Source organism: Rhinoderma darwinii, chromosome 2 (genome assembly GCF_050947455.1).
Source record: "Rhinoderma darwinii isolate aRhiDar2 chromosome 2, aRhiDar2.hap1, whole genome shotgun sequence".
Classification (NCBI taxonomy): domain Eukaryota; kingdom Metazoa; phylum Chordata; class Amphibia; order Anura; family Rhinodermatidae; genus Rhinoderma; species Rhinoderma darwinii.
The window spans coordinates 417196403-417223386 of NC_134688.1; the positions used below are offsets into that span (position 1 = coordinate 417196403).

A 26984-nucleotide genomic window follows, 5' to 3' on the forward strand; every position below is an offset into this window, starting at 1 on the left:
GTGTATATATATATATATATATATATATATGACTGCGTAAGGCTACAAAAAAAATAAAATTAATCCTCTATATACTACTGGTATTCTAAGTCATGCTACAATAAATGGAATTTAGGAAAATGAGAATCGTACAAAGGAAATGTGAACGGTGACTGAGTAGCTGGCAATCAAAATTGTGCTATTACTCTATAAATATTAGAAAGGATACAAACTTAATAGAACTCATGCATAATGGTTTCAGTCAGGGTGCCGTCCTCTTTTCTTAAGATAGGCCAGCATATCTTAAAAGTCGAATTGAAATCTCAAGGTTGGCACCAGAGATGTGAGAATTATTAAGTTTATCCTCAGCGGATCAGTCTGATTCGTGTATCAGTGGGATATCCATGGTGAACATTTGATCACAGCACTCTCGAACATGAAAGTCAGATTACCTGGTGCAGATGTCTATGAATAATGATAAACTTAATATTGGCAGGGTAAACAGTCGTGCTGGTTCAAAGATGTCCTCCCCAGGACAATTCTCAATCTTATTTAAAAAAATAAAGGCCATATGATCAACGTTAATAAATATAAAAGAGGTTTACGCTTCCGAATTGTGTTTTCAATTCCATTTCAAAATATAAATAACAGATTTAGCCATGAAGAGAAAGGCTAGTCATAAAAATAATACATTTTTATGGAAGATTGTGTGTCTACATGTGCTCCCCCATATGGACAGGATGCTCAGATACTGTAAACTCCCCTTGACATATATCATGGATGAGTGCATGTAGACAATCACCTCTCCCCCATAAACACAGTCCTATCAATGGATGCCCTGCTACATAAGCATCAGTTATATAAATCTATAAACTTCTACAAAATCATGTCTTTATTCGGGAATCCTACATCCTTCATTGTAGCATTGCACACAAAACTTTTCAAAATAACAAAAACGCTTCTGATAAGATCTTTACACTAAGACATCTGGAGTCACTGAAAGACACAGTAGAGATGAATGATACCTAAACATCTTAACCAAACAGACGTTACGGAATTTGATGTGGGAAAATTCACATCAAAACCACAGATAAATTTAGTATTGCGTTTTTTATGGGTTTTTAGTTGTGGATTTTACATTTTGATGCAGAAACAGTTGCGGATTATATGCTGTGGATTTTGGTGTGTTTTTTTTATTTCTATTTTGTCAGATTAATTCAATTCTGAAATGGAAACGCAAGATAATTTGACATGCTGCAGATTTTAAAATCGGCACTGCAGGTCAATTTACATGTGGAAAACTTCTGCAACTCGTAGATGGGATTACGGGAAATCTCATGTACTTTGCTGGTACGGTATTACACTGCGCGTGGAAAATCTGAATGTAATAAGCATCGTGTGCATGTGGCCTTAATGCATAGTAAAACATTGTTTTTTTTTATGTGGGTTATCAGGACATTCACGTTGGAGACTCCAGCAGTAGTCTACCATCATGTGTCTGTCCCTTCTGTATTGATACCTTTCCTTCATCACCTTGATAATCTGATTGAACCTCTCCCCTTGTTCCTCACTAAAATCACCAAGATTATCTGCTAATCTGTGTAAGTGGCTATGGAGAAATTTACCTTTATTCTCATATTCGTACCCAAATTTTGAAAGTTTGCGAGCATGTTTTGCCGCAATTCTTCATCATTGGCTTCGTTGTGGTTACCCACTTGGCAACTGAAACATAACTGCACCAGGCAGAAACTTTAGCATCTTTTAGAACCTTTTTGAAATTTGAATCATTGAGGAAGATCAGAGATTCCTTCTTTTAGTTTTTCATTACTCAGTCCAGGGAACAAACAACAAATTTATTTGAAGCAATTGTCAACTTTGCATCAGTCCCATCAGCCTTTGGGTCCATATTTCAGTAGTTCCAGGTGGAGAAAAAGTTCAGTTATGTAATTACAATATACAAGTACTTCATCTTGACTGAATTATAGAAGAAGTCTCTCCCCTCTTGTCCGATGTGATGTTATTTTAGACAGTTCTCTTTTATACATATATATTTTTTGGGAGGTACATTGGTATGTCTACTGTATGTGGAACAATAAAGATTGATTTTTCTAGACAAATTGCTTTGTCCGGTATAGGTATTGTGAGCTGGGATATCTTAAGCTTTAGTTCTTTTCTTTTAGCCTGAATGCAAAATATATGATATTATATTCAATGTATGGACAAGCAAAACAATGTTAAAGATGAGATTGGATTAGAGTACATTAGGTACTATTTTCATAATGGGGCAAAAATTATTTTAAGGCTATCCATAAAACTAGAGCCAATTCAGCAACACTAAAATAATTTTTGGGATTCAGCATCCCCAAAATACCCTGAAATCGTTCAAACATAATTGGCAACTACATTTTTCTTTTTAGGACTGTGTAATTTGTTAGACATGTACTGCATTGCTTTTCACTTTCAGTATTTCCCTAGAAACTAGAAGTACAAACATAGTCTTTGTCTTGGCCAACAAAGGCATCATGGATCAAAAATGTTATTAAAGTAATTTTTCAAAATGACTGGAAGGCCGGACAGTGTTCACAGACCTTTTGTTGTGTATTTTACATTGCATTTATACCTTGTTAAAATCAAATTAGGCAATGTTATCTTTCTGTCTGCACCGTACCATCTAAAGGTCTCTAATGCCCACTTCAAGGGAAAGAAGTTATCAATGTGAAACTAGGTGATTTGAAACATTGTTATGTTTCGCTAGTGGGATTTTTGGTAATTGAGCTTGTAGTCTTTTTATCTATTGTACTTTTATTGGACAATTAAGAATATAAATCACAGAGACTTAATGAATATATACGACTTGCTATTAAAGTTCTGAACTGCTTTACAGAACTGGTGTGTTTGATAGATAATCATTATAGTGAACATCACCAGGCTGCTTCTCAGACACTTTTTATTGTCGACTTGTGCTAACATTTTTTCATTATTCAGACCTATATGGCGTTGTATACTTACAATACTGTAAAAAAGGGCAAACTAAAAGTGCACTATGCATGGTTTAGCTAACTCTTCATTTATAAATATATATATATATATATATATATATATATATATATATATATATATATATATATATATATATATATATATATATTCATTCTACCCTGGGTGATTTTAATTAATTTAATGCTGGATTCTACCATCCCCAGATATATGTGGATTTAGTCCCAGTTCTGGGTGTGTGTGCAGAGTAGGTTCCCACCTCATAGAGGTCGTCTTGTCGTGGCAGGTGGGCTCACACAATTTGATCTAAATGTGCTCTAAGAACCTCACTATTGTAAGTAGATTTAACAGTAATGCATATTTATTTATATTTAGTGGCTTAGGTGGCATTGGTGTTCGCAGTGTGCTGTCGCCATTTTTTGTGTGCGTCCATATATATAATTAAAAATTGGGTCCTCCGGAACTGAGGGGTGGCCGGGTTGTCTACATATGTAAAAATTTATAGACTTGGATATATACATAAACATTTTTGCACATAAAACTTATAGGTCAACAGAACTTAGGTCTCTTTTCTCCAAGCAACATACGGCAATTTAGGAGTATAGAAATTAGATAACTAATAGAGACAAAAGATATAGATCGCTTAATTAGCGTCTTTATCTTTCTATTTCAGAAGACACCTTATTGTCCAAATAAATTCCCAATTAGAGTACATTACTTTTACATTGGAAAATCAAGTGTCCACATTGAGTAATTAATTGATAGGTTTCCCATTTGTTCAATAAAATTTAAGGCTGCTTGCACCATCACATACTATTTGGGATCAGAATTGTAATAAGTAACACAAGGGCTCCATAAGAAAACTTGAAGCAAGAGAGTTCAAAACATGATTATTTCGGTCTTCACTCCGTCTTCTGTATCATTTCCTTCCTTCCTTGGTGTTTTTTTTTTTTACTTTTCCACTATGTTTTCAATTTTCACAGAAATAGTTACGTTTTTATGAAGTTGGGCCCTTCTGACTCTGCTATACCTGCTATCCTGGTAGTACGCCAGGATTGAAATTTAAGCTGCTCCAACCTTTTAGGACCTACTCAAAGTTTGCCTGTAATTTTTTTCTAATCTAGAATATAGTAAGCAGTAGTATTACGTTATGTATTATAGACTAGTGCATAGGTATGATACTTATCCACTTTAAAATGATGACACAATCTTGTACTAATAACTTTTTATTCATTAAAAGATGATATTATTTTTTTAGCTGATCTTGGAAAATCTTAAGTATATAATGATAGGACTTTTTTTTAGGCTAACCCAAAGCACCCATGTGTGACCACCCTTTCCCCCAGTGCTTCCATTGCTTATAGGCAAAGATTAGAAATCTCAGCATGATAACATGTTCGTTTCTTTACATTAATTACGTATATTGACATATGAATAGATTAGTATGGAATGATAAATGCCTTCACAAGTTTAGGTGGAAATGAGCCCATAAGGATTTATAAGGAATATTTTCTTCTTCTTGTCAGATTCCATTTGACGTGTAATAGAAGTAAAATATCTAATTTCATTCTAGTCGGAAACAGGTCTGAACTTGCTTAGATTTTATTCTCCGAAGAATCATTTACACCTCTACTCTCTAACTGTGAAGTTTAAGGAAGAGAAGGTCACAAGATTAGAAGAAAATGCCGTGGAGAGAGGGGAGGAAAGATCTGCATATTAATGTGCAGCAAACAATACTCTGCCTATTAACAGCTCTGTGTGAACGTGTGAGAAATGTACAAGTCACAAAGATCCATCATCTCACTCTGCAGGATCTCTCACCAATACGGTGTTCATATTTGTATAGTCTTACAAAAATATTCTCAATATCCTGCATCTTCACTGTCCATCAGTCTTACCTCTTGCTGGTGTCGTAAATAAAACATATATGTCTGCAAACGGCTTATTTTATCCTCTGATTTGGTTTAATATATACAATACATTCTACATTTATATGAATACAAACAACTTCAATCCTTCCAAACCTTCAATAATGAAGACAATGTAAAACTCTGAATGGTTACCTGTTAAATAGTTTTCCTTTAAAGCTGATATTTCTTGTCTAACCGTGTATGATTATTCTGTTTCCCCATAGGAATACCCTTTGGCAATTATACAATGGCCGGAATGCTTCTGCGGTTACCCTATAGTTCAGTTTAACCTTTATAAACGCCTAGATGAATCTCTTTGCTCTGAATCCTTGAATGACAGTAGTGGATCAGAAGTCCTAAGGGATGAGAATTACTACTCAGTCTACCAAACTCCCATTCAAGGTAAGGATGTTAAATTGATCATTGTATAAGTAGCAAACAATGGAATAAAATAAGGTGACTTATTTTATGAAATGGGCCTTGATGTGCTTGGGCTTTGAAATGTATAGAAATTTTGACCAAAAGGTTAATGCAAACATTAAGTTAATCATAAAACTTTAACTTTGCCATAAAATCTAGTAATAAAGCTGAAGGATAGTAATTGAGTATTTGATTTATTTTCACTAGTCAATTGTAACTAAATTTAGTATCTCCTTCTGACCTTGCCTAGGAAAATCTGATGTTCCAATGGCCTCATTATGAATAAAAATGAGTTCAGTGACAGTCGAAATAGGTGTCAGTTTTTATACTTTGCTTTTACGAAAACAAAGCCTTTCAAATACATTTCATTCAGTTAATATATTTATTAATATAATGTCTTTACTGTAAAAAATATTCTACCTTTTATTTCTCAAACGTATTGTAAGAGATCAGCTTTAGTGCTGTTTATGCTGGTATTGGCGGGTTGATTGTCATTTATCTAGCTCCGAATGTAGGGTCTCATTCTGTGGTATATGTACCCCGGGGGGGGGGGGACATTACTTGTCTCTAGAGCAGGGATGCAGTACTTGCAGCCAAGATGGCCAAATGCCATTTTGTATGGCCCCCTGATATATTTGGGGACTCCTCTCTGTTTGGCACACCAGAGGAGAAGAGATGAGGTAGAGAGGTAGCTGCACATGAAATCTCTCTCCTATTAACTCCTATAAACTACAGTGGAGAGTGTTGTTCTTACGTGTGGCGCACTTGCCGAAAAGGGGATCATAGGACCCCCATACGCCCAATAAGTGGAAGTGGAACCCCCACCTATCAGAAATTTTATAGTTTTTACAGTCAATCTGTCTGAGATTGGAATACACCTTTAAGCAGTATTGCGACCTGGACCAAAAAAGGTTGTGCACCTCTGCTCTGCAGGGTACTCACATTGTCTTCATGCTGTGCTTTTAGTAGGTGCAGTACAATGCATAATCATAGCCTTGGGGCTACTTTGCTGTAATTTTTTTTAGTGAGGGGATTAGAGATGAGCGAACTTATGAAAAGTTCGGTTCGGCTGTTTCGCCGAATTTCACGAAAAAGTTCGATTCGGACCGAACTAGTTCTGACCGAACCTGTAATTTCCGTGCGCCGAGCATGGTACTGTCCAGGGTGCTGAAAGAGTTAATGGGCTGCACTATCTCTTTCAGGAACCTTGACAGTACCATGCTCGTCGCGCGGAAAATAAAATTTTAATGTAATAAAAGAAATAAATAAATACGTTCATACTTACATTCCTCCTGTCCAGCCTCCAGCGATGACTTTTCATCCATGTCGCCGCTGCAGCCAATCACAGAGTTTGTTTGTAATCGGTTACCGTAGAGACACACATTGTGTTTTTAACTGGGCGTGTTTATGTGTATGACGCTGACCAGTCAGCGTCATACACTCCTCAACATCTGCACGCTCCTCTCCTGAAATATTCTGTGCTGCTGTGAACTCTGCTCTTACCATTACGTAGCTCTCAGTCTGTTACCTCTCCTCCACTCCTGTCCTCAATAACACCTTCACATGATTGGCAAGTTACCACCCCACACAAGATCCGTACGCTCATCTCCTGACATACTCTGTGCTGCCTTAAACTCTGTGGACAGGTCAGAATCCTGTTTCTTTTAAATGCTGCTGGGGAACCCGCTCGATCCACTATATAAGTGGATAGAGCGGGTTCCCCAGCAGCTTTTAAAATAAACCGGATCCTGACCTGTCCACAGAGTTTAAGGCAGCACAGAGTATTTCAGGAGATGAGCGTGCGGATCTTGTGCGGGGTGGTGACTTGCCAATCATGTGAAGGTGTTATTGAGGACAGGAGTGGAGGAGAGGTAACAGACTGAGACCTACGTAATGGTAAGAGCAGAGTTCACAGCAGCACAGAATATTTCAGGAGAGGAGCGTGCAGATGTTGAGGAGTGTATGACGCTGACTGGTCACTGATTGGTCAGCGTCATACACATAAACACGCCCAGTTAAAAACACAATACACGCCCAGTTGGACATAACGAAAAAAAAACGCCCAGTTGTCCATTTCAAATCTAATTTGCATATATGCACACGACCGTAAAAACTCCCGTTATCACGGGTCGTATTTACGACCCGTAATAACGGGCTCATAGACTTCTATTGGTCACGGGTACCTTCCCGTTTTCTTATGGGAAGGTGCTCGTGCCGTTGAAAAAGATAGAACATGTCCTATTTCAGGCCGTAATAACGGCACGGGCAGCCCATAGAAGTCTATGGAGCTTCCGTAATGACGGGTGGCTACATGTGTGCACCCGTCATTACGGCAGCGTTGCTAGGCGACGTCAGTAAATAGTCACTGTCCAGGGTGCTGAAAGAGTTAACTGATCGGCAGTAACTGTTTCAGCACCCTGGGCAGTGAATTCCGATCAGAATATAGAGTAACCTGTAAAAAAAAAAGACGTTCATACTTACCGAGAACTTCCTGCTTCCTCCAGTCCGGTCTCCCGGCCGTTGCCTTGGTGACGCGTCCCTCTCGACATCCGGCCCGACATTCCTGGATGACTATTCAGTCCAAGTGACCGCTGCAGCCAATCACAGGCCAATCACAGGCTGCAGCCAATCACAGGCCAATCCCAGGCTGCAGCGGTCACATGGACTGCCACGTCATCCAAGGCAACGGTGACGCGTCTCTCTCTTGACATCCAGCCCGATTGTGATTGGCTGCAGAAACAGATGACCTTCTTGTGAGATATTGAGGTCAACCACCTGACAATGAAACCGCTGCAATGTCCCTCCAATTCCTTAGAATAAGTTAATAAAAGGATAATGAGAAAAGGCAATAACAGAAGTAATAGTAAAACAGAAAATTGAAGGATAAAACCGTAATTACTTCTCATGGTGCAACCATGAAAACACCTTATTGTTAACAGCTTTATTTTACATGCGTCTATACACAAGCTAAACATTTGTCAGTCATTGTTAAAAATGTCTTACTGCACACAGCTCCGCCATGAGCATTGAGCCTATACAGAGGCAGACATTGTCCTTGTACCTCTGTACTATGTATCTATAGGCACTCCGTGTACTATTACAGGTTACCTTCATATCAGGCTGCAGCCAATCACAATCGGGCTGGATGTCAAGAGAGGGACGCGTCACCAAGGCAACGGTGACGCGTCCCTCTCTTGACATCCAGCCCGATTGTGATTGGCTGCAGCTTGATATGAAGGTAACCTGTAATAGTACACGGAGTGCCTATAGCTACATAGTCCCCATGATCGAGCGTTTAGTCAATCATCTGCTGATCGTTCCTCTGTTTACACAGGGCAATTATCAGCAACAAGCGTTCTATAAATGCTCATCTGCATGATAATTGGCCAGTGTAAAACCCCCTCTAGTTAAAAGCCAGTACACATGGTAATTACCAAATATTTATTGTGTAACTTCCTGCCAACATAAAGCTATATTTTACTAAATATTAGGAAATTACTTTTATAGGAATTTCCTAGCGTAGTTGTATTAGCAAAAATGCTACTTTTCAGTAATGGATGTATCACTACTTTGCTGGTTGTTGAAGGGATTTAAAATTCCTGATGTTTTCCACTTCTTTAGACTTTGGTCACTGCCAATTTGGCATTAGTCTGTAGACATAGCTCTTTTAGTTGACTATAGAGTGCAGTAAACCGCTGCTGGCCGCCATAGTTGATGATGGATTGGCATTCGCAGGAATTTTTAATTTAGTAAGCTACATTCTAAGTAGTGTCACATAGCTCCAGTTAATGACACAAAGCTTGTTAGCAATGTATATTAACAGAGGAATGCTAGGAGAAAGATGTATTCGCAATTCTTTAACAATTAGTGAATTTAGAGTGCAATGGTTGAATAAATGTTTTATTATGGCAACGCTAACGTATGGTGCACTATACATTGTACATTATTAGTTGCATCACCTTTACACAATGCCCATACATGTAACTAACATTCCAGTAATATGCCTACATTGTTCTATATGTCCTACAGTCTCAGCTTTTCCACCTCTGCTGCTTAAGATAAAATAATATAAGGGCTTAGAGGAGGTCAAACATCAAGCAAGATTTGACTTGGCAACAGAGTAGTTGATAATTCCAAACAATAAATAAAAAATGGAGATCTCGGTTACTATGGGGCTGCAAACATCAGCCTGAGGGTATGTGCACACGTAGTGTTTACAGCCCTTTTTTGGGCCGTAAACGTCTCGAAAAACGGCTGAAAAAACAGAAGCAGAACGCCTCCAAACATCTGCCCATTGATTTTAATGGGAAATACGGCGTTTTGTTCCGATGGGGCGTTTTATTACGCCTCGTTTACCAAAAACGGCACGTAAAAAGACGCCCGCGAAAAAGAAGTGCATCTCACTTCTTGGGACATTTTTGGAGCCAATTTTCATTGACTTTATAGAAAAACAGCTCCAAAAATGCAGTGAAAAACGTGAGTATGATTAAAAAACGTCTGAAAATCAGGAGCTGTTTTCCCTTGAAAACAGCTCCATAGTTTCAGACGTTTTTTGATTTTGTGTGTGCACATACCCTGACTGTGAAATATATTAGTGATGGTATTTTGTACAAAAATAATAGGTATTAAAGTTATTTAGTAACTATGTGTCCGGAGACAAATAAATACAAAATATTATCCGCCTCTTACCGCAGCTATATTGCAGATTTTCATAAAAAAATTGTCCTCCCTACCTTACAATAGACATTACTGATTTTTGCGGGACAAGTTGTAGTTTTTCATGGCACCATTTATTGTACCATACAATATACTAGAAAATGGGTAAAAAAAAAATATTTGCAGGGTGGAAAGTGAAAAAAAACTGTGATTTTACACTTTGTGCAATTAAAACGACATGTTGTTTATTATGTGGGTCAATACAATTACGGCAATACAAAATTTATATTTTTTTTATATTTTACTACTTTTACAGGGAAAAAACTAACTGTAAAAAATAAAATGTATTTTATGCTGCCAAATCCGGCGAGCCATAACTTTTTTCTTTTTCCGTAGATAGAGCAGTATGAGGGCTTATTTTTTTGCAGGACGAGCTGTAGTTTTTAGTGGTGTATTTTGGGGTTCATGCAAGTTTTTGGTTACTTTTTCTTACATTTTTTGTGGGAGCTGAAGTGACCAAAAATAGTGTAAAATAATTCAGACCTTTATGGACGCAAAAAAAACAATTGTTTATTAAAAAATTTTTTTACAATGCTTTAGGGGGGAAATGAGAAAAGGTGGATTTTTAAACTTTTAATATTTATATTTTTTACATAATATGTACTTTATTTAACAGATTTTTGCTTTTTTTATTAGTCCTTCTAGAAGACTTGAACCAGCGATTGTTGGATTGCTAGCACTATATACTGCAATACTAACGTATTGCTATAGATCGTGTTTCTGACAGGCACCTCAGGCCGGGCTTAATAGGAGTACAAAGATAGCAAGCCTGGGGGCCTTCATTAGGCCCCCAGGCTGCCATGTCAACCATCTGCATCCCATGATTGCATCACGGATGGCAAAGGGCTGTTAGAGGTGGTCGCACCCCTCTTTCTAACGCTTTAAATGCCGCAGTCGCTATTGTGGCATCAAGGGCTTTAAACGAGCAGGATCGCACTCGAGCACGATCCCGCTCATTACAGTGGAGTAACATACAGCCAACACCCATGTTGTATGGAGCGGGCTCAGCCCATGAGCCTGCTCCATACTACCCCTACCCAGCTATGACGTAAGTATACGTCATAAATAATGACTAGATGATACATTATCACCTCCATGTTTTCTGCAGATGAAATCCTCTTGCACTGACACAAGTCAGAGCCACCCCAGTGAAGTTACAGTATTTAATAATTCATGCATCCTTAGGCATTGCTGCTTGTTCTCTGAATTATCATATAAGTTCAGCTGAGCCTGAGCTGGATTTCTGGTCCTGCTGGGAAATAGAATGAATTCGCAAATAAACAATCAGAATGGGTCACAGGTCCCTTGTTGTTCTAACACGTTGAAACATAAAAAATGTGCTCCATGTTTTGAAATGATGTGTTGATGACCCTAATGAAGCAGTCCATTGTCTGCATATAATTCTCTCCATAGACTACAAAATACTGACAAATATGAAGTGCGGACAGCACACGTTGTAGAACAGGTGCGTGCTTGTAATTTCAGATCAGCCAGAACGCTTGTCTCAAGCTAAGGGCTAACTAGATTAATGTCATAATTGAAAGCAAATATTTAATTTATTTTCCATTTCATGAAGAAAAAACTACATGGGCCTAAAAATATCAATGAACAAATATTAAAGTCTGAAAGACAATGCAAATGGAGATGCACACTTATGGTTTGATCAATAGTGTGATTTATCATTATTTAGTTAAATAACTAGATGAGTTCTGCCTTCATGTGTTTGTCTTTCCATTTATTTATCTACAGTGAACATATCTTAGTCCTCCATGTGCAGGACACAACTGAATAATTGTAGTGTCCGCAAGCTACATTCAGGCGTTTAACATTTTTTGGATTCTGACATGTATGTCCACCATTGCTCTATCTATCTATCTAATCTATCTATCTAATCTATCTATCTATCTATCTATCTATCTATCTATCTATCTATCTATCTATCTATCTATCTATCTATCTATCTATCTGTCTGTCTGTCTGTCTGTCTGTCTGTCTGTCTGTCTGTCTGTCTGTCTGTCAATCCAGGGGTAGACTAATAACTCTGTGGACCTCTGAATAAGGATTAGCGACATTACCACACAAGGGGTTATATAATCAGGACAACTCCTGTCCATATACTCAATAAGGGCATATGAAATTCATAGAGGGGTCCCCAACTCAAGACCCCTCTTCATGAACAGAGCAGAGAGGCACTGCAAAGAGCAGCTCCCACTCTTAGGCTATGATCACACGCTTAACAAAAAGAGAAAACAGCCTCTAATTTTCTGCCATTTTTTAAGCATCAAGCGTTTTTTGATGCATTTTTTACGGACGTTTTTGAAGCTGTTTTTCTATTGACCCAATAAAAAACTGCTCAAGAACTGACATGCACTTCTTTTTTACGGGGCCCCATGGGAACTAAATGCCGTTTTCCCCTTTAAAATCAATGTTTGGAGGCGTTCAGCCCCCGTATTTTCAGCCATATTTCGGGGCATTGCCTTTACTCCCCTGACATGCGTGGTGCAGCTATGAAGCCGGGCAGAGTACACCTCGCTGCACGGTGCGTGCCCAAGTAGTACAAGGCAATGGCGCATGCGACACAGTTGGAGGAAGCTGCTAGTGATGTGTAACAATCGATCAAGCATGGGAAGGTGGGTTTGAAGGCAGGGCTATGTGACTCTTCAGGATAGTGGCACCGCCCCATGACCCTCTAATGAGTAATTAGCATATAGTATGCTCCGTTTTAAAAGTTTATTTTATAGATTTTGCTGCATCTGTAAAAAACATACAAGGGAATGTTTGGAAATATTGTCAGGTCATGTATTACTGCATGGTGGCGGTTCAAGTGGTTAAAACTACCTGACCGGTTCCCATTAAATATACAATGAATTGAAAACAACTCCTATCCTATATAATTACAGCTCCACAACCAAGATCAGTACATACATACAACACTAGAACCAAGCTCAGTACATATATACAGTACCAGAACCAAGCTCAGTACATACATACAACACCAGAACCAAGCTCCTTACATATATACAGCACCACAACCAAGCTCAGTATATAAATACAACACCAGAAGCAAGCTCAGTATATATATATATATATATATATATATATATATACACATGTATATATGTTCTAAAGAAGTAAATCTTGCAGCACTCCAATAAAGTAGATGAAAAAACTGTGGTTTATTCACGCCAACATACAAAAGGTGCAACGTTTCAGTCCAACATTAGGACCTCCGTCTCTTCATCTACTTTATTGGAGTGCTGCAGATTTACTTTTTTGGAATATTGATATAGTCATTGGATCTGGACTACTTGCTGGCACCTGTTCACACGCATAAGCTTTTCCTGAATTGGGATTGAGTGCTGCTGCTTTCTCTGTTGGAATATATATATATATATATATATATATATATATATATATATATATATATACAGTATATATATACACACACAAAATAAGAACCAAGCTCAATAAGTAAATACAGCACCGGAACAAAATTCGGCATATAAATACAGCACCAGAACCAAGCTCACTACATAAATACAACCACAGAACCAAGCTCAGTACATATATACAGTAGCAGAAACAAGCTCAGTACATATATACATCACCAGAACAAAGGTCAGTACATAAATACAGCACCAGCACAAATACAATACAATTTAGTGCAACCCCTGCCGTAAGGGTTTGTACGGCGTAAAACTACAGTTCCCAGCATGGCCCAAAAAATGGTAAGGATGTGTTGGGAGTTGCTGTTTCACAAAAAAATAATAATTCCACCCATCATCTCGCTGCAGATCATACAGTGACTACAGTACTAATTAGAGGCAGAATAAACATTTACATTGAGTGACTCACAGGTGACGTCTTTTCAGATTCTAGTTGTTTTTATTTCTCTTTTCTTCTCCATCCGGTCCAGACCTCTATGATGACTTCTCCCAGCCATAGCCCACTTCCGCAGTTTGCCGCTCAGATGTCTTTAGCTTCTCACTTTTCAACATTTCTGCACCTATAAACGAAGATAAAATCCTCATGGTGCCAAACACTACACCCCTAAATATAATAGCCCCATACACTGCACCTCTAATTATAATAGCGCCATACACTGTGTCGCTAATTATAATAGCACCATACATTGTGTCCCACACACACACACACACACAGTGCCCCCTGTAGATAGTGCCCCCCATGGATCCCCTTGTAGATAGTAGCCCCTTGTAGATAGTGCCCTAAATTTAGCCCCCTGTAGATAGTGCCCTACATTTAGCCCCCCTGTAGAAAGTGCCCCACATTTAGCCCCCCTGTAGATAGTGCCCAACATATAGCCCCCTGTAGATAGTGCCCTACATATAGCCCCCTGTAGATAGTGCCCTACACATAGCCCCCCCCTGTAAATAGTGCCCCACATATGGCCCACCCTGCTTGCATCATTGAAAGGCTCTGATTGGCAGGGTACCTTTCCCTGCTCCATTCAACGATGCAAATGGCGGCGCGATTACACCATCGTGGCACTTGCAACATTGAAAGGCTCTGAATAGCAGGACACAGAACTTGCAGAGCTTATGCATGTAATTGTATCTGCGTTCTATAAATGCAGATACAATAATAGTGCAGGAGCGGGTGGCGGTGGCTGGTTTCAGTGGCGCCGCCGCTCCCTCAGAGAGGCAACAGGTCGCCGCCTGAGGCGAGAAACTCATCTTGCCTCATGGATAGTGTGGCCCTGCATGGCGTTAGTTGCTTTAGAAAGCCGCTTTTCATATTCCCTAACTGGGCTTTTATAGACCTGGAAATGGTTCCACTTCCTTTTAGCTAAAGCCAAGAGCTATGTCCACTGCAGTAGAGGACCACCTACTATATGTACATTGAAATCAGTAACATAGTAAGATAGTACATTATGTAAGGCAGAAAAAAGACACAAGTCCATCCAGTTCAGCCTATTCTCTTGCACTGTTGATCAAGAGGAAGGCAAAAAAAAAAAAAGACAGAAGAACATTTTCCTCAAGTTAGGGGAAAAATTCCTTCCCAACTCGAATATGCAATCAGAATAAATCCTTGGATCAACGACCCATCTCCAGTAATCTACTATTCGTAACTTTTTATATTATTACTTTCAAGAAAGCCATTTAGGCCTATTTTAAAAAAAATAAAAATCACTGATTTAACCATGGCAATGTCTTCTGGCAGAGAGTTTCTATAAATTTTGAATTTGATTCCTCTGGTGACGGCAAGTTATCGTGAAAGCTCTCAGAACAAGACACCATGTTGCCAGCTGTTGGCAGAAGGGGCTTCACGTGGGGCCGTGCCGGCGCGTCATCAATATTAGAAAAGCTTCAGTTCTTCCGGGAACAGTTCACCGGGTTTGAACGGCACCATTTATTACCGAATTTTTAATTAAAGTATATTAGTAAGCGACTTCTTTTTACATAAATATATGAATGCAAAGCAATTTTTGGTCCCCGGATAACCGCTTAAAAAGCCTTCAGATAGTTTGGTGTGAATTTGTGCGAGTAAGAAGTGGTAGATTTAAGTATTAATCCTGGGTGTGCCATGCTGATGACTGCCATGTTATAGGACTTTGCAAACCAAAGTGCAACTAAAGAAACATTCGGATCACTGTTCCCTATCCAGTGGCTTATGAGTCACATGTGGCTCCCAATCTGTTTGCATCTTCAGATACCATTGTGCATGACAGATATGCTGTGGCTGTAAAGAATCATACGAGTGAAGTATTACTCCCTTACTGTGAAATAAGAGACTACACAAACATAAGTCTCCGTATATTCTGCTTGTTATTTATAGTGGCGTTATTTATAGAGAATGGAAGTCAGCTGCATATAGAAAGTGGAATGCACAAATCTAAAGCCCGCAGAACACATTGCAAAATGACCAATGCATTAGATCTGTAAGTAGAGGAGCAGATTCAAGAATAGTAGATAAGAAGATTTTTTCCCCCCAACTATTCTGTCTAACTTCTTATCGAATATTTGAGTGGGAAAAGGGGGATGGCACAAGATCATTTATAAGGGTCTTCTGGATGTAATGAAGTCATCATGATCAGGCATACCTAGCACTAGGTCATTCACAAAATAACATATCATCATAGTATTCTTGGTACTATTGATGTCATAGGATCACTCATAATTGGAGGCAAAATCAAAATGATAGTTGACACCGAGCTATGATCCATTTTACTGGCACTTGGCTGCTGGGCACTGTTGGTGCTTATTACATTTTATAATACATCCAGAGGGTCCAAACGTTTTGTTTTTTTACACAGAACTTAAAATCATCTGCTTTCCTTAAAGGCTATGTGAACCTTTGAAATTGTTTTTTTTTTTTAAATAAAAAGGTCCGTGTGTTTGGTGAAACTTTCAAATTATTTTTTATTAAAAATTAAAAACCTTTTTACTTTTTGAGATACAAGTGGTCTGTATACTGAGCAGCTGTATCGTTCACTAAATCCAGTTCCTGTCTGGTCCACGGGACTGACGGGTTCAGTGAAAGCGGGTCCTGCGAGTCTCCGACACGTAGAATCCACCTGTTATCCATTACAGGTTGACCCGCTGACACTGAATCCGTCAAGTCTGCGGGACTGATGGATTCAGGTCTTAGCGAATGATACAGCTGCTCTGCTCTTTAGTAAAAACTAATTTGAAAGTTTCACCAAGCACACTGATAGACATTTTTATAAGAAAAATTACTTTCAAGGGTTTGATATAGCCTTTAAACACAACGATAGAGTTAAATGATCAAATTTTGGCTGCCTGCAGTCACCACTAGGAGTGCTCACTGCATATGGATTCATACAGATCCTATTGAATTCATTGGGAGATGTATATATGCCTGTGCAGGTAAACAACATTTTAGCATAAAGGGAACATCTTTCCACGGGCCCCACTGCATTTGCATGCTCTACCTCTGAGGTACATACAACAGTGGGGTTTGAGTTTGTTTGTTTGTTTGTTTGCTTATGCCCCTTGTACACAGTATGGTATGGGAGCACGGCCCGTAAAAAAAACAAAAGGTAGGACATGTCCTATCTTTTTATGGTGCACTTCTACGGCCCGGACATCTTCCCATAAATAAATGGGAAGGTGTCCATGTACAATAGAAGTGAAAGGGTCCGTAATTGCGGACCGTAATTGCGGTCCACAATTAGGGACGATTTTTACGGTCGTGTGCATGGGGCCTTACTCTTTAAAATGCCAGCCCCAGGAAATCAGTTAGCAGTTAATCCTCGTTATTACGCATGTACAAAAACTTATAGGGGATTTCAAATCTTAAACATTTATGGCATAGCCAAAAAATATAAAAATGGGAACTCAGCACTCCAAGGTATTATGCAATAAGTGATATTTTATTTATAAACCTGCTCTACAAAATCTTGGAGGGGGAGAGAGTTGCCACCCTAATAAGTGGCCAACCAACAAATGTCCCCACACTTCCCCACACTTCCACCAATTCCCCTAAACATGCATTTGAGTTGTAAAAGCATGAGTCTGAAAAAAATATTGCATCAAATTGTTTGCTGGAAACCGCGTAATCCCATGATGGTCAGAAAGGGGACTAAATGCCCCATGCATAGCGCCAGAAATGTGGCTTCCTCAGGGGTAACATTAGGGTGGCATCTCTCTCCCCCTCCAAGATTTTGTAGAGCATGTTTATGCTTTTTTAAGTGTTTTTATCATTTATTAAGCGTATTTACTGTGAATAAAATGTATACTTTTTTGATATACATAGTGATTCTATAGTATTTTTTGCCGTATATACATACCCGTTTGTGCTTTGTGGTATATATTGTTGTTTATAGGATATGTGGCAATATTTATGCAGTGCCCGCCAGAGATAGAAAACCATTTATTTTAATGGTAATGCTTCCGTTACTAATGGTGTCCATTTGTGTCCGTTCCATAAGTTTTCTGTTTTTTCGGCGGAATTCATAGCGTGGCTGACTATGCTATTGATTCCACAAAAAAAATGGAAGCCTCACGGAACGGAGATAAACGGAAACCATTAGCAACTGAAGTGTTACCATTGAAATCAATGATAATTCAAACAGAAAGCTATGGTTTCCGTTTGGTTTCCGTTCATGGGTTCCGTCAGACCTTTCAGTCAGAATCCATGAACGGATGTCAACGAAGCCTTACTTCCTCTGCCAGGTGGATTTTAAAATGCTTCTTTAATAAAGTCCTTATATTTACAGCAGCTCAATGAAACTTCTCACAACAGTAGTAGGTTCCAGGGGTTCCAGAATCCAAATTGCTCTTTTCTGCAAAAAAATCATATCCGTTTTCTTTATGTTCTTTTTAAGATACCCGTTGTACAACAAGGAAGTTCCTACCTACAAAGTCCAAAGTGTTTATTGCTTTGTCAAGCTTTCCTGGAGCAGGAAATACATGGGTGAGGCACCTTATAGAGCATACCACAGGATACTACACTGGAAGCTACTACTTCGATGGAGCATTATACAATAAAGGTATAGTATTGGTTAAACTACCAAATGTGGTACATGTCACTTTCCTATTGCTTTGTTGCTAACACATGGTGATGTTGGCATTTTCTTATCTTTGACAAATCTTGGTTGTTTTTCAAGGCTTTAAAGGTGAAAAAGATCACTGGAGAAGTGGACGGACAATATGTGTAAAGACCCATGAAAGTGGCAAAAGAGAGATTGAAATGTATGATTCCTCCATTCTACTGATTCGTAACCCTTACAAAGCCTTGATGGCAGAGTTTAACAGAAAGTGTGCGGGACACCTAGGATATGCAACAGAGAGGCACTGGAAAAGTAAAGGTGAGAAATAGATTTAAAGGGGTTTTCCAATCCTTTTTTTTTTTTTTTTAAATCAATGCAATGTTCCTCTATTAATATATTAGTGCACTCTGACTATCTTTTTCTTGATAATAAATGGTTTTAGTAACACTACTCCCTATTGTTTACCTTGAGAGGTTTGTTTTGTTCAGTAAGTTCATTCCTCTTCTCTTCCTGTGTTTCTCCTCCCTGCATGCAATGCTCTAGTCCCAGCATGCAATGTGCATGCAGCAGTGCACTTGCTCCGCCTACTACACCCAGCTCTACTAACTTCTGCAATCTCAGTCTTCATTTTGGTGCTCTCATTCTATTACTGATAGCACAAGCTGAAATCACTGGATATCTGCGTTTTTAACCTCTTAACGCCGAAGGACGGATATATCCGTCCTCAGCAGCAGCTAGTTCGCGCAGGAGGACGGATATATCCGTCCTGTAATCGTGCGGGTACTGTCACTGTACCCAGCCTGGCTCCTGCTGCAACTGCGGGAATCGAAGCGCGCTCCGATTCCGGCAGTTTAACCCATTAAATGCTGCTGTCAATAGTGACAGCGGCATCTAATGTGTTTGACAGAGGGAGGGAGCTCCCTCTGTCCCCCCATCGGCGCCCCCGCAAAGAAATCGCGGGTCGCCGTCGGGTTTCCATGGCAGCGGGGGTCTAACAAAGACCCCCAAGTCTGTCTTCAGCATCTGCCTGTTAGGCGATGCCTCCGGCATGACCTAACAGATTGCCTGTCAGTTTTACACTGACAGGCAATAATGCTTCGGTATACTAAGTATACCAAAGCATTATATATGCGATCAGCAGATCGCATAGTGAAGTCCCCTGGTGGGACTAAAAACAAAAATGTCAATCAGTTAAATAAAGTTGGTGAAAAAAAAAAAAAAAATTACAGTGAAAATCAAATAAAACTACTTTTTTTGCCCAAAAAGTGGTTTTATTTAGTAAAAGTGTCAAAACAAATCACACATACACATATATGGTATCCCCGCGATCGTAACAACTTGAACAATAAAATTAACACATTAATTAAACCGCCGGATGAACGGCGTCCAAAAAAACCGCAAAAAAACAACGGCAAAATTCGCTCTTTTCTCCCATTCCCCCATAAAAAAATAAATAAATTAATCTATAAGTCCTATGTACCCCAAAATAGTACTAATGAAAACTACACATTGTCTCACAAAAATCAAGTCCCCATACGGCCACATTGACGGAAAAATAAAAACGTTACGGCTCTTGGAATGCGGCGATGCAAAAACAAGTAATTTTTTTCTAAAAGGCTTTTTATTGTGCAAACGTAGGAAAACATATAAAACCTTTACATATTTGGTATCCCCGTAATCGTGCCGACCCATAGAATAAAGTTAACATGTTATTTACGCTGCATAGTAAACGGCGTAAATTTATAACGTGAAAATGAATGCTGGAATAGCTGCTAATTTTCAATTCTCTCCTAAAATAAAGTTAATAAAAGTGAATCAATATATTATAAGTATCAAAAAACAAGCCCTTATACGGCTATGTCGACGGAATAAAAAAAAAAGTTACGACTCTTGGAATGCGACCGTGAAGAAACAAACAATAATCCAAAGGTCATTAACGCGCAAAATGGCCCGCTCATTAAGGGGTTAAACGGTTTGAAGAGGTTTTGTGGTACCAAAACAGTAGAAACCCCCAAAAGTGACCCCATTTTGGAAACTAGACCCCTTGAGGAATTCATTGTAGTTTTCATGGGGTGCATGCGGCTTTTTGATCAGTTTTTATTCTATTTTTAAGTGGCGTGGTGACTAAAAAACAGCAATTCTACTATTGTTTTTTTATTCTATTTTTGTTACAGCGTTCACCGTGCGCTATAAATGACATATTCACTTTATTCTGCGGGGCGATATGATTAGGGCTCATTTACACGAGCGTGTTATACGTCCGTGCAACGCGCGTCGCAGGGACCTATGTTAGTCTATGGGGCCGTGCAGACAGGTGCGTAATTTTCACGCAGCGTATGTCCACTCCGTGAAACGCACAACGTCCTATATTTGTGCGCAGTTCGCGCATCACGCACCCATTGAAGTCAATGGGTGTGTGAAAACCACGCATGTCGCACGGAAGCAATTCCGTGGGACAAGCGTGATTCGCGCAACAACACTGTAAAGGATGAATGAAAACAGAAAAGCACCACGTTCTTTTCTGTTTAAAAACATCCAAACGGAGTGTCATAATGATGGCGGCTGCGCGAAAACCACGCAGCCGCGCATCATAAAGGGCTGACACACGGAGCTGTTAAGTGCCTTTTGCGCACGCAAAACGCCGCGTTTTTTGCTTGCGCAAAACGCACACACTCGTGTAAACCCGGCCTTACGGTGACACCAGATGTTTATAGTTTTTTTTAATGTCTTATGGCGTTTGCACAATAAAATACGTTTGGTAAAAAATCATTCACTTTTTGTGTTACCTTATTCTAAGAGCCAGAACTTTTTTATTTTTCCATCAATAAAGCCGTGCGAGGACTTATTTTTTGCGTAACGAACTGTAGTTTCAATCATTACCATTTTTCGGTACATGCGACTTTTTGATCTATTTTTAATACATTTTTTGGGAGGTGAAGTGACCAAACAATTGTGATTTTGGTACGGTTTATTATTATTTTATTTTACGGCGTTCACCGTGCGGGATAAATAAAGACATCATTTTGTAGTTCAGGCCGTTACGGACGCGGCGATACCAATTATGTATAGTTTATTTATTTATATATTTTTATTAATAATAAAGGACTGATAAGGGAAAAAAAGGGGATTTTTTCACTTTTAAAACTTTTATTTTCTTATTTTTACACATCTTTTTTTTAACTTTATTACTTTGTCCCACTAGGGGACTTGAGGGCAGGAGGCCCTGATCGCTATTCTAATACACTGCACAACATGCGTAGTGCAGTGTATTAGAACTGTCAGCTACTCACTGACTTTGTCAGGACCCACTAGGCTTCCGTCGATGGCATAGCCGGACGCCATTGTTTGGTGTCCGGTTGCCATAGTAACCATCGCCGGCCGCTATCGTGTAGCAGGCCGGCGATGGTAACTTAACCCCTAAAAAGCCGCGATCTCTATTGAACGCGGCTTTTAAGGGGTTAAACAGCGGGGACACAGCGATCGGTCCCCGCTGTAGGAGCTGCGGCAGCTGCTGTACGAGACAGCAGCTGTCACAGCTCCTGCATCTGTCGGGAAGACGGCCGAAACGGCCGTTATTCCCGCAACTTCATATTCCGTCGCTAATTGATCCCTTACACATGTAATCTAAATCAACCTAAAATCTGATCCTAGAACTTTATACTAACCTCACTGGGGATGAATAAATATTTATTACACGTATCCACTAGGACACTAACGTTACACACCTTCAACCTTGCGCATGCGCAGTGTAATATACACGGCCGCTGAAGACGCGGCCACATAATTTCACAGAGCATGCGCGGTGGAGTGTGTTAACCACGCATGCTCTAATCAGATAGAGAAGCACGTGGTACGGTTACGTCATTTGTGGCGTAACCGTACATTTTGAAAGCCGGAAACAGGCTTGTGTCAGGTCCGAGCATTCCTAGATGAACAGTTTCCTGGAAAGTGGATTGGTCATCATGGGCCAGTTGAATGGCCCCCTAGGTCTCCCGATCTGACCCCCTTAGAATTTAATCTTTGGGGTCATCTGAAGGCAATTGTCTATGCTGTGAAGATCCGAGATGTGCAGCAACTGAAACTACGGATACTGGAAGCCTGTGCTAGCATTTCTTCTGCGTGTTGCTATCAGTGTGTGAAGAGTGGGAGAAGAGGGTTGCATTGACAATCCAACACAATGGGCAGCACTTTGAACACATTTTATAAGTGGTCAGAAACTTGTAAATAACTCATGAAAGAATAAAGTAACGTTAAAACCAAGCACACCATTGTTTTTCTTGTGAAATTCTCGATAAGTTTGATGTGTCACATGACCCTCTTCCCATTGAAAAAACTAACGTTGGATACAAAATGTCCGACTTCAAAATGGCCGCCATGGTCAACACACAGCTTGAAAAGTTTCGCCCCTCCCATATACTAATGTGCCACAAACAGGACGTTAATATCACCAACCATTCCCATTTTATTTAGGTGTATCCATATAAATGGCCCACCCTGTACAAAAAAACTGTAGTTATGCTGCCTTCCATGAATCACCCTACCTCTGCTAACCTACCGAATGTACAGTAGAGACCCTTAGATCTGCCTTGGAACTGTAGACACATAAAAGTAGGGTTCTTTTTAAGCACTATAAGCAAATTTGCTTTATTTTTTATTGTCACAGTAAAAATGGTTACAAAGATGTACATACCCTTTAACTTATGAGTAAATGACATAGATAGTATTTATGGTACACAAACAGAATGGATTTTCTTTTTGGGAGTAGTGAAAATTAAAAGATTTATAAAGAGAATAAGTGAATATATCAGTGCACAATAGTGGGCAGACAAAATGATCTAAGTCGCTAATTATATACAGTAAAATCTGAGATACATGAGAATTAATAAAGTACTTGATTCTCCTGAATTTAAGCAGTTTGCAGCATTCAGAAGAGTTCATGTAGGCACAACTAAGTAGTCACATATGGCATAAGGAAATGATCTAAAATATCTTTCCTTGTCTTATAAATGAATCATCCTTCTAATACTTGTAAGCCTTAAAAGCGTGTCAAATCGAATGCTTCTTTATGTATAGCAGATGATGAATACTATCCCTCCTTTTTAGCTAAACCACAATATTTTATCTCCCTCTGGCGTTTTCTAGTACAATGAATAGCAGCCTGACCGTAGATGTACCGATTACTATACACTTCTAGTAATAAGATAAACTTATGGAAATAACTCCCTTTGAGTAGAAAACAAAATTGTGGTCATCTAACACTTTTACCTCCAATGAAGGCTAAGCAATCCAATATCCTAAAGGCCTTTTTATATGCGCCAATGATAGAGCAAACAAGCATTTAAGCGTGTAAACAGGGCAACAATCAGGCGATGAATGAGCACACTTGTTCATCGTCTGATCGTATTTTTTATGCAGCAGAAACTCTATTTTCGTTGTCGGCAGCTTTTCGTGTTGCCGACATTATGGAAATGTTTGGGGTCAAGCTAATGTAATAACGAATGCTCATCCCAATATATAGCTCCTTGTGAAAGAAGCAAACGAGCTGTCTCGTTGATCGGCACTCGTTTTTACGGTTAATATTGGCAGGTGTAAACGGACCCTTACCCTGTTCCTAACCATAGAAGGCAAACTATGAGGTCAGAATGTAGATAACTGTGTGGAAGTGTAGGGTGGGATTGAATATGCTATAGCTTCGTAACCTGTCTGATCTGGCATTGCTAACTGATAACATGATTATGACATTACATGTTACTGGAATATATGTCCATCTGAAATGAATTCATAAAACATTATATGTTTATCATATGACATATGTGTTATAGAGGTGCTCAATGTTTTTGCCAGAGATTATTATATAGGTTGTCCCATTAAAACACCCATTTCCATAAGCCTTATTAGGGTATATAGATGTCATAGAAGTGGGTCCCCTGTTGGGGACCCTTCTCTATGAGCCTGAGCAGAGAGTTGCTGCACAGATCAGGTCCTGCTTTGTTTAATTAATTTGAATGTGTCCCATATAATACTAATATTTCCCCTGCAGTGCTCAAAATTAGCGGCCGCACAGGCCTTCCCCTTGCAAAAACAGCCAGGGGCTAGAGTAGAAGGAACCACAATGAACAGCTGGGACAGCTTCATTCTAAGTAGGGGATTGTCCTTTTACGTATACAGTTCTCAAAACTAATATACACATATAATAGTTATATATATATATATATATATATATATATATATATATAAATATACATATAAAAATATATATAAAAAAAAACTAATAATTAAAATACTGTATCTAAACCTAAACTTTCTATTTTTATTTAGAATGGCCAGAGTTTGTGAACAGCTATGCGTCATGGTGGGCTTCACATGCCCTGGATTGGCTTCAGTACGGCAAGAAACTTCTCGTTGTTCACTATGAAGACTTAAAGAAAGACCTTATTGGAAACCTTAAAGAAATGCTGTCTTTCCTCAGTGTTCCAGTAAATGAGGATCGTCTCCTTTGTGTGGAGAACAACAAAGATGGGAATTTTAAGCGCGTAGGCTCCAGTCAGACAGTCATGGATCCATTCACTCAAGACATGAAGGATACGATAGATGGATTTATCAGGACGGTAGATAAAGCACTTAAGGCCAGAAACTTTACAGGCTTACCAGAGGAATATATGCCAAGATGATATCTGGAACACAAGCATTTCTTTTGAGTTTGTAAGACTTTATACACTACTGACAGCTGTAAAATCTTTCCACTGCTCTATGCGCTTCGAAGAAACTCAATGTTGAAAAAGAAATACAGTAAAGAATAGTAGAGAGCTGTAAACCAAGGCTGAAGTTATTAGCATCTTTCTATGTCTGTTCCTCCTCTGTACTGATGGCTGGGAGATGTACACCTGTACACTGTGTTTTCTGGACCTGGTTCCTTTGTTGGTGTGTGCTGCCTCTTAGCAATACCTTTCAGGAGTAGTTTCATATGTTGCAGAGCCAGAATCTGCAATGTGTCAGAATTTCCTTCTGTACAAAAAAAAGCAAAAAAAAAAAAATAAAATGAATAAAGGTCGGGAGCAGAAAAGGGCATATTTTCATTAAAACATGGTTTATGTGTATTTTTTTTCCAAGCCAAAGAAAATTGAGTTGGAGGTCACAGTTGAGAGGTTGCTATATTTGTCTGATCAGCAGAGAGTTAAGCTGATATATTTTATTCAGCCGTGTAAGGCAGAAGAAATCAACAAATAATACAAGATCCTAAAATACTGGAAAACAAAAAACAATAACTATAAATTATTTCAACAAGCTCACAAATAAAAGGGCATATCAAGAAAAACATTGTAGGGAGGGACTAAAAATAGCATTGGAAATAGGTAATAAGAAGCAGATAGAAACAAATATCTTGTATTATATGTAGAAAATAAGAGAAGTTTCTTCTTCATTGTAGACATTAGTTTCATAAACCTGTTTTATATTAATTAATATCTGATCAATCTTCTTCGGATTGTTCTGTTCTTTTACTACTTGCTCAAACAAATCAGCTGATCATCTGGGGCTGCTGAACAAAAGGAATGGAACAACCCTTTAAAAGGGTTTTCTGAATTTATGCGAAAAATCGTAATCACCGTATAATAAGTTATACAACTTTCTAATATATTTTGCGTGTCAAGATCTCTGTTTGCTGTCAGTGAGTGAAAACATTGTTCACACCCAGAAGCTAAACACCTGTATAGACCTAATCCATCTGTAAAGTGAATACAATTGTATCCAGTCTAGGCAATGCTCTGTAAGCCAAAAACCTGGACACCAGACTCATACATTGTAGCAAACTACCAGATGGATGTGTACAGCTGCTCATGATGTATTTAGCTCACAGAGCATTGCCTAGACTGAATACAAATATATCCACTTCTCAGCTGAGAGTAGGACTATCAATGTACAATGTTTGCTGTCTCTGGTGAGCAATTTAAACATAAAATATAATAGAAAGTTGCAGAACTTGTCGTTGTACAATGATTAAAGGTTCGGATAGGTGATACGTTTTTAATCACTGGGGGCCCCACCACTTGGACCCCAACGGATCATGAGAACTGGGGCCCTGAACCCCCAGATCCTTCTCACTGCACTTCTGCAGTGAGAAAGAGCTTAAATGGAGCAGCAGTAGAGCATGTTCCCTCTGCTATACTTGACTGTTTCCGTAATTTCCATGGACTTTAAATAAACCGGCAGCACACATGCTCGACTGCCACTCCATTTAATGTCTTCCTCACTGCGATTGAGCAGTGAGGAGGATCTGTGGGTTTGTGATCCCTGTTCTCACGATAGGTGGGGGTCCCAGCGATGGGACCCCAGTGATCAGAAAATTATCACCTATCCTGTGGAAAGGTGATCATTTATGATTTTGAAAATACCACATTAAGCTTTATTTACATAAAAATAGAAAACCCCTTTAAGTGATCATGTGGTCATAAAGTTCCCAATGAAAATGTAACATAAACCAAAAAGGAAGC

The 26984-nt window shown here is 39.0% G+C and overlaps 1 protein-coding gene across 1 annotated transcript in view; it reads left to right on the forward strand.

Moving 5' to 3' along the window:
• LOC142743460 (sialate:O-sulfotransferase 1-like) overlaps positions 1-25724 on the forward strand; it is a 159127-nt gene extending 133403 nt beyond the window's left edge. The window contains exons 6-9 of the mRNA XM_075854242.1: positions 5111-5288; positions 18331-18495; positions 18613-18813; positions 24814-25724. Of these exons, the coding sequence (XP_075710357.1) occupies positions 5111-5288; positions 18331-18495; positions 18613-18813; positions 24814-25166 (897 nt within the window). The 3' untranslated portion in view covers positions 25167-25724. The remainder of the gene's footprint in view (positions 1-5110; positions 5289-18330; positions 18496-18612; positions 18814-24813) is intronic.
• Positions 25725-26984: the final 1260 nt, after the last annotated feature.